This window comes from Crinia signifera, chromosome 11 (genome assembly GCF_055691185.1).
Source record: "Crinia signifera chromosome 11, ASM5569118v1, whole genome shotgun sequence".
In the NCBI taxonomy this organism is placed as follows: Eukaryota; Metazoa; Chordata; class Amphibia; order Anura; family Myobatrachidae; genus Crinia; species Crinia signifera.
Window position 1 is genome coordinate 39,082,647 of NC_139227.1, and position 8,767 is coordinate 39,091,413.

The 8,767-nt window shown below is 50.3% G+C and overlaps 1 protein-coding gene across 5 annotated transcripts in view; it reads right to left on the bottom strand.

The window, feature by feature from the left end:
• The window catches only part of KCTD19 (potassium channel tetramerization domain containing 19), a 36,598-nt gene that overhangs the window by 25,620 nt on the left and 2,211 nt on the right, over positions 1-8,767 (bottom strand). For all 5 annotated transcript variants that reach the window (XM_083165467.1, XM_083165469.1, XM_083165471.1 and 2 more), the window contains exon 2: positions 4,698-4,991. In XM_083165467.1, the coding sequence (XP_083021593.1) occupies positions 4,698-4,991 (294 nt within the window). The remainder of the gene's footprint in view (positions 1-4,697; positions 4,992-8,767) is intronic.

The following is an 8,767-nucleotide window of genomic DNA, read 5'->3' on the forward strand; positions in this document are numbered from 1 at the left end:
GACAGCCCTCAGCTCCAAGATGTTGATCGGTAGAGCCGACTCCTCTGTAGTCCACAAGCCCTGCAGCCTGAGGTCCAAGACTACTGCCCCCCAGCCCCTGAGGCTGGCGTCGGTAGTAACTACTAGCCAGTTCCAGGTCTGCAATGACCGACCCCATTGAAGGGAGCCCACTTCTGTCCACCATTTCAAGGAGTCTCGAGTGTCCGAAGACAGCACTATCAGCTCCGACTTCATGGTCTGTGTGTTTCCTGACCAAGCCGTCAAGATGTTCCACTGGAACACCCGAGAGTGAAACCTGGCAAATTGCAGCGTCTCGAATGACGCCACCATTTTCCCCAGCAGCTTGAGGCACCTCCATACAGAAATGCTCCGAGCGCTGAGAATCTCCTGGACTAAGGCGACCAGATCCCTGGCCTTTGCCTCCGGGAGAAATACCCGATGGAGATGGGTATCCAGAATAACTCCCAAGAATTGGAGCCTCTGTGATGGTACCAACTGAGATTTTTGCAAATTTAAAATCCAGCCGTGAGCCTGCAAAAAACTGATGGCTTCTGCCAAATGACTCTGAAGCATGGCTGCTGACTCTGCTTTGAACAGCAGGTCGTCCAAATAAGGTATCACTGTGATTCCCCTGAGCCTCAGCACAGCCGCCATCACTGTCATTATTTTTGTGAATACCCTTGGCGCGGTGGCCAGACCAAAGGGCAACGCCTGGAACTGTAAATGCAGGTCTCCTATTGCAAACCTCAACAAGGCCTGATGTTCTGGGTGTATAGGAACATGCAGATATGCGTTCTGGACATCCATGGACGCCAAAAATTCTCCCTGGTCTAGGCTCAGGAGCACTGACCGTAGAGACTCCATTTTGAAATGGTCTACCCATAAATGGACATTTAGAGACTTCAAATTTAGTATTGGTCTGAAAGACCCGTCTGGTTTGGGCACCAGAAACAGAGTGGAATAAAAACCTTTCTTCCACTCTGCCCTGGGAACCAGAGTAACCACCCCCTTCTCTAACATGGAGTGAGCTGCTCTCACAAGAGCTGTACGAAGCCGAGCTTCCTTTGGCAAAGATGTGGGGATAAATCTTTTCGGAGGCAGACCTCTGAAAGGAATTTTGTAGCCCTGGGCTATAATGTCTAACACCCAGGCATCCTGGTCTAGCAAATCCCCTGACAGTCATGCGGAGGGTTTGTCCTCTCCTTTGGTGACAGGCTTCTTGTGAAAGGAGCCAAACTTGGACTTCGGGGCCTTGCCCCTAGACGACTGAAACTTTCCCCTAAAGGACTGTCCTCGAAAGGACGCACCACCTCTAGGGGAGGGCCGAAAGGACAGCCTAAAGGCAGAAAATCTGGATGTCTGCTTAGCTGTGGGGTCCGGCAGAAATGTACTTTTACCGCCCGTGGCTTGTTTAATGATTTCCTCTAATTCTGATCCAAATAATAACTTTCCTTTGAAAGCTAAAGTTTCTAAGGCCTTCTTAGACTCATTGTCTGCTTCCCAGGCCTTAAGCCAGAGCACTCTCCTGGCATTAATAGACACTGTGGACACTCTGGTTGCCATTTTGAGTGCTTCCTATTCTGCTTCCAACACATACTCCGCAGCTGCCTTAAGCTTTTCCGCAAGCAGCAATACACCAGGGTCAGCTTGTAGCATGGTGCACAACTCATTGGCCCACTCAATCATGGCCTTAGAGACCCAGGCTGAAGCAATAAGAGGAAGTAGGGTGAATCCCACCCCCTCAAATATAGCCTTGAGGTTACCCTCCAGCTTTTTGTCCACCGGATCTTTGAAAGCTGCACCGCCTTGCACTGGTAATACAGTAGCCTTAGACAAACGTGCCACAGATGCATCCACAACTGGCACTTTTTCCCAGGGCTCCGCATGAGACTCTGGCATGGGGTACAGACTGAGGAATCTCTTAGGCATCTGCAGCCTCTTATCAGGGGTTTTCCAAGCCACTTCCAACAATTCCTGTAAACCTTCATCCAAAGGAAAGGTAACAGCCTCCTTACGCTGTCGCTTAAACACACCTTTAGCAGGAGTCTTATCCTCCACTGAAAGTTTCAAAGCCTGTTTCACAGCTACAATAAGATCCTCTACCCCTGCAGAAGAGGTATCTTCCAAATCATCACCCTGATCCCAGGGGATGTCAGTATACGCTCCCTCCTCCTCATCTACCAATGTAGGCATAGCATAAGACCTTTTAGGGGTCCCTGCAACATCAACATCAATCTTGTCTAGTATCTCACTAAACCTGTTGATCCCCCTCGCAGTATCCTGCATCACCTGAATAAAGGCAGGATCTGCCTGGGTAAGAGGCAAGGAGCCAGAGGACTGCTGAGATGATGGCATAGGTCTCTGAGATTCTACCAATACATCACTCTGTCTGTCCAGTAACTGCACCAAAATGTTCACTGACCTGCCCAGGGCACTGGCCCACGCGGGTTCAATCTGCTCTGCCCTCTGAGGTTCACTCCCCATGGGTCTCACAGCAGCGCAGGTATTACATAAGCCCCCCCTGGCCATCTGCTCAGGGACAAATTTTTGTGTATACACATTACAAGCGCTCAGTGCACTAAGGGCTCCCTCCCCCAAAACCACAGCATGTTGCTCAGACATGATGAAAAGTGAACTACACAGTGCATACAATGTACAAGCGATTATACAGTCTTAATGCACCCAGTCACTTAGCTGTCTGTCGGTTTCAGATGCGGGGAAACGATGCCCAGGAAATCCAAACACTCTGCCAGGATCTGTAAGCCAGCTCAGCTCCGCTGCAAGCGTTCTGAAAGGCGCCAAACACAGAGTGAGGGAAGAGACCAAAATCCCTGCTGCTGCGGGGTCCGTGACTTTTGGCGCCAACCACCCCCAGTCAGCCGCTCCCTTGGTAGGATTTCCTAGTTCCAGTATCTCCCCCTCGGCTGGGGACCACTTGGAACATGCCTGTAACAACACTGCTGTCCTCTCATATAAGAGCTCAGTGTGTAAGCTCCGCAGAAAATGGCCGCCGCCATCACGGAGTGCCTGTCCCCCATGATCCCCACCTAAACGTGAAGCCGGTTTCAGGACACTCCGGAGCCCAGGCAGCTTCTTAAAAGAAGCTGTAAGCGCTGCACAGGGAGGCCAGACAGCGTCTCCCTTGTGCACAGTGAGCTGACAGGATACGCTTCTGTCAGCTCCTGCTGCGCTAGCAGTGTGAGGAATCACTATGAGAATCCTCACACTGTGCCTACCTAGCTAGAGTAACCTTAATAAAATAATAAAATTCCCCTAACTACTCTATTTCTTCAGCTGCTCCTGCAGCCCTTTAGAATAGCACCCACTCCAGTGGGCACCTAACACGAACTGAAGAGTCCGGGATGCAGTAGGGGAGGAGCCTACCCTCTAAAAGCTTTAGGATAGGTGCCTGGCTCCTTCGGACCCTCCTACATCCCAGTGTTGAGCTGTGTCACCAGGACCATTGAAAGAGAAATATATATAAATGCTATAAAAAAATAAATTAAAAAAAGTCCATACACGCCACACCATCCGCTCTGCAGCAAGTGGAGTGCAGCTGTGTAATTAATCTGCTTTTAAACATCACGAGGGTCATTACCCGCAGGAGTGTCCCCGCGGCGTCCATCCCTGCGCGCGCTCTCCTCAGTCTTCGCGCGGCATCTACATGCATAAACAGCGCATGCGCCAGGTACACAAAGTATCCGGCGCATGCGCAGAAGAGGGCGTCACTCACCACCGCATCATTCGTTATGGGAGGGAGCGTATCCCCGGCAGGAGGGGATAGCGCTCTCCCATAACGTACAGTCGAGCATTAATAGATTAGGGCGATAGACAGGTTCTCTTCACCACGATAAAGTGGTGAAGCGAACCTGTGCCCTTAAGGAACCTTAGGGCAATATTAATAAATCTACCCCAGAGCATCTTGTCCCCCCTGGAATGGGTCATGTTGGGAGGTATTATAAAGTGCAAGTGAGTTATAGCTTCCCTGCAGCAATACGCCATCATCCGCGGGTACTGACCACGTCACTCACAGAGGAGGCCAGGTGTGTCCTGTCAGAGGGGCCAGAACACTGCACAAACAGTCCACTAATACAATCATATTACAAGTATAATGCAAAAGGAAACAGTACACATATTAATGAGAACAAGAAGTGTTAGGGAATGCGGCATCTATCACTCCGAATGGCTAGAGACTTGGCAGCGCTGTACAGCATTAACGGTACCCATACCAGAAGAGGTAACTGGCAGCATCTGTATTACTTTATATAATGAAGAGTCTCACAGATTCTCTGGTGAACAAATAAAAGTGTCCAGTGGTAAAACACTATTGTGTGTGTGTGTGTGTGTGTGTGTGCTGTGTTACCCAGCATCTAGGTGTGTGCTTATGGTAGGTTTGGGGATAAAGGTGCTAATTCAGATCTGATCGCTGGGGTTAGGTAGAGGGGGGGGGGGGGGGGTAGGGGGAGAGGGTTAGGTTCCCCACGCAGCCCCTGTCAGGGTTCTCCGTATCAGGATACCGCTGGCATCCCCACCACTGGGATATCAGATGTACTGTATACCCCAGTGACACATAGTCCATTTTCAGCATCAGATTCTATACCAGTGTCACCAGACAGCCACCTGCATTATAGTAAGGGATGAAGGTATACTGACAACTGTTAAAGCATGATAAAAGTACAGTTGCCAATGGAACATACCTCAATCACTGGCTGCAGGTGTAACCCTCTCGCTTGTTCATACAACAATCCCAGATCGGACAAGCTGGATACCAGGAGCTGGGATGTGAGGAAGAAATGATGGATGTTTCTAAAGACAAAGCCATCGCGGTCTATGAAGATCTTTCTCCCATCACATTGAGTGGAAGTGGAGGCCTGATTCCACAGTACAGATTCAGGGAACTGAGCCAGAGCCATCTTGGGAATGAAAAAAAGCCAACCGCCAACATTGAGAAGTACTATATCTGTGACATCATCTTCTGGGTGTGCATTCACCTGCATGATATAAGACAAAGCAATAGAGAAATAATAAGACCTCATACCCTATCTTTGTCCTAACTGGACATTCTGGAAAAGGACAATCTAACCAATCCATCCAGGTCACATGCATTCCAGCCACCAAATATCAGGACTGCTGGTAAAACTAGGGCTGTAGGAAGGTTAGAAATGTGGTAATTGGGCGTTTACTACCTTTACTAGTTACCAGCCCATCAAATCGACAGAGCGGCTGGGTGCCAGGGCTCTGCCATGCTTTGGTGGGCATGTGTGTGCCTGCCCAAACTGTGGGCACCATCTAGTGGCTAGTGCAGACTTGTCTTATCAAGCTGTGAGTTAACCCTTACTTCTCTGATTATTGGCTTAGGGCCTTGTTCCGCAGCAGACACATGCACTGCAGCCACACAGCGGATGCATGGAAGGATGCAATCACACAGTGATTGATAATGGCAGCCATTGGAGGGGTTGCGTAAGGCAGCAATTTGTGGGAATGGTCCAGACCATTGTCAGGACAGCAGCACATGCAGGCAGCAGTGCACCTTCCTTTACAGACAGGTTGCGCAGGTTGGGGTCGACCATAATAGTTGCTATTCCTGCAATGTGATCACAATTAGATTGCGATCACATGGCTGGGTTGCCATTAACATGCTGGAGGCCTTGCCTTGTGCTGTGCAGGCCCCCAGAATATGGTATTGCACCACAGCACAGAGTGGTATACAGTGCATACCTCCCAACTGTCATGCGGTGGGGCAGTCCCCTGTCAGTCACTGCTCACGCGCACAGCGTCTATTCATGGAGACGGATGGGCTGCAGGCATGTAGAGGGGTTAAGAGAGCACTGGCTATGTCCCCAACAGTGACAAAAATGGGGGGGGGGGGCGTGACTCATAGCTATGGCTTCGCTTTTCCCCAGAGGCCACACCCCTTTTCAGGAGTTAGCGGGAGTCACGATTTGTTTGGATGAAAAGTTGGGAGTCATGTACAGTACAATGGCATCTGATATCGTTGAGCAGGTGCTGTATCATAGAATAAAGTGGCTTCAGATATAATAGGAAAGGATAAGGTGGAACATGAATGGTATATAGTGGCATCAAATATTACAGGGGAGGACATGGTATATAGGATATTGCAGCAGAGTGAGTGCTATATATAAATGAACATAGGACAGTTGCATGGACTGGCTCCTGATATAATAGGGCACGACAGTGTGGTATCCAACATAAAAGGTTGGGTATGGTATAGACCTGAGTTGTATATGATGGCATATAACAGAATAATGCTGCAGCACGTGCTAGCAGGATGAACGCTTGTCAGTGTTCGTTTCATTCCTTTCTTAATTTCATAATCAGTGTTTAATATGCAGACATGTGGGGTGACATTCTATGGGATGCGATTTTGCTTTTTTTGCGGTAATTAGACCACAAAATGGCGATATCGCATTTTTCATTGAAATCGCAAATTTAATGTGATGCGCTAAGGGACTGAAATCGCATATTATGTGCGTTAAGGTATGCTGATAAAAATTGCGAGATTAATTCGCATTTTTATCGCATCCAGATGTTTTCGTATAGAAAAGTATACAAGTCGCTTATTTAATGCAATGCGCATTTGCACATCGCATTTTTTAGGTGCCTAATTATCGCACTTATTTCAGACCAGGGTCTGTTTGGCGAATTAGCCAGAACCCTGCACAGATCGCAATGTTCTGTGCAGGGTTCTGCTGTAAAAAATAAAATAAAGGGTTAAAATAAAAAAAAAAACGAGCGCGGGGTCCCCCGCCAGAGAATAACCAGCCCCGGGCTCACTGAGCCGGTGCAGGTGACATAAAATCAGGGTCCCCGACAAATAGGGGTCCCCTTGATTTCATGAAACCAGCACCAGGCTCAAGGTCCGGCCAAAATACGGGGGACAAAGTGACTAGGGGTCCCCCGTATTTTAAGAACCAGCACCGGACACAACCAGCCAGCAGGGTAATGCCACAGTCGGGGGAAACTTATTATATAAGCTCCCGCGGCCAAAGCATTAACCCCCTGGCTGGTCAGCATGGGCAGGGGTCCTGGGGAAGTGGGGACCCCCCCAATGAAGGGGTCCCCCCCCTCCAGGACTTACCAGCCCATGCTGATAGTCCGGGGCTGTCCCCGATGCCCCTGGGCGGTGGGCATCGGGCTGATGGCTTGTGTAAAAAAAAGAAGTACAACTATTGTTTTATACTGGCGAACTATGAGTCCCAGCAAGCCTACCCCGCATGCTGGGACTTGGAGAACCACAAGTCCCAGCATGCGGGGCATTAAAGGGCCCGCTGGCACTTGTAGTTCAGCAGTACAAAAAATAGTTAACAAAATCACACTGACACACTGTAAAATAAAAGTTTAATACATACAAAACACACACACACTGATACTTACCTACCTTGAGCCCGTAGGTCGGTCCCTGGGTCCGGGCTCCGGGGCAGAAGAGTCCGGTTCCGGGGCCTTGGTCCTGGGGTTCCGGGGCTCCTGGGCTGCAGAATCCGGGGTCCGGGATCCGAGGTAGTCCCCAGGGGTACCTAAGGAAGCAAATCCAACTCACCTGGTCCCCGGCGACGACCTCGGAATCCTCTCCGGTGACAGCGCTGCTCCAATCTGGTATCCGGCTCGCAGGACTTTGACAGGCGCTGAGATGTTTCCTCCTCGGCGTCTCTGCACAGAATGATTTCTTGGCCAATCAGGAGCCGAGAAAGTCGGCTCCTGATTGGCCAGAAATCATTCTAACTAGAGACGCCGAGGAGGAAACATCTCTGCTCTAGATGCGCTGAGATGTTACTTCCTCGGCGTCTGTATTCAGAATGATTTCTGGCCAATCAGGGCCTGACTTTCTCGGCTCCTGATTGGCCAAGAAATCATTCTGTGCAGAGACGCTGAGGAGGAAACATCTCAGCGCCTGTCAAAGTCCCGCGAGCCGGATACCAGATTGGAGCAGCGCTGTCACCGGAGAGGATTCCGAGGTCGTCGCCGGGGACCAGGTGAGTTGGATTTGCTTCCTTAGGTACCCCTGGGGACTACCTTGGATCCCGGACCCCGGATTCTGCAGCCCAGGAGCCCCGGAACCCCAGGACCAGCCCCGGAACCAGGACCAAGGCCCCGGAACCGGACTCTTCTGCCCTGGAGCCCGGACCCAGGGACCGACCTACGGGCTCAAGGTAGGTAAGTATCAGTGTGTGTGTGTTTTGTATGTATTAAACTTTTATTTTACAGTGTGTCAGTGTGATTTTGTTAACTATTTTTTGTACTGTAGAACTACAAGTGCCAGCGGGCCCTTTAATGCCCCGCATGCTGGGACTTGTGGTTCTCCAAGTCCCAGCATGCGGGGTAGGCTTGCTGGGACTCATAGTTCGCCAGTAGAAAACAATAGTTTATCTTCTTTTTTTTACACTATCCATCAGCCCGATGCCCACCGCCCAGGGGCATCGGGGACAGCCCCGGACTTTCAGCATGGGCTGGTAAGTCCTGGAGGGGGGGGGACCCCTTCATTGGGGGGTCCCTACTTCCCCAGGAACCCTGCCCATGCTGACCAGCCACGGGGATAATGCTTTGGCCGCGGGATCTTATATAATAAGTGTCCCCCGGCTGTGGCATTACCCTGCCGGACCGGTGCTGGTTCTTAAAATATGGGGGACCCCTTGTCATTTTGTCCCCCGTATTTTGGGAACCAGCGCCGGACCTTGAGCCTGGTGCTGGTTTCATTAAATCAAGGGGACCCCTATTTGTCGGGGACCCTGATTTTATGTCACCAGCACCG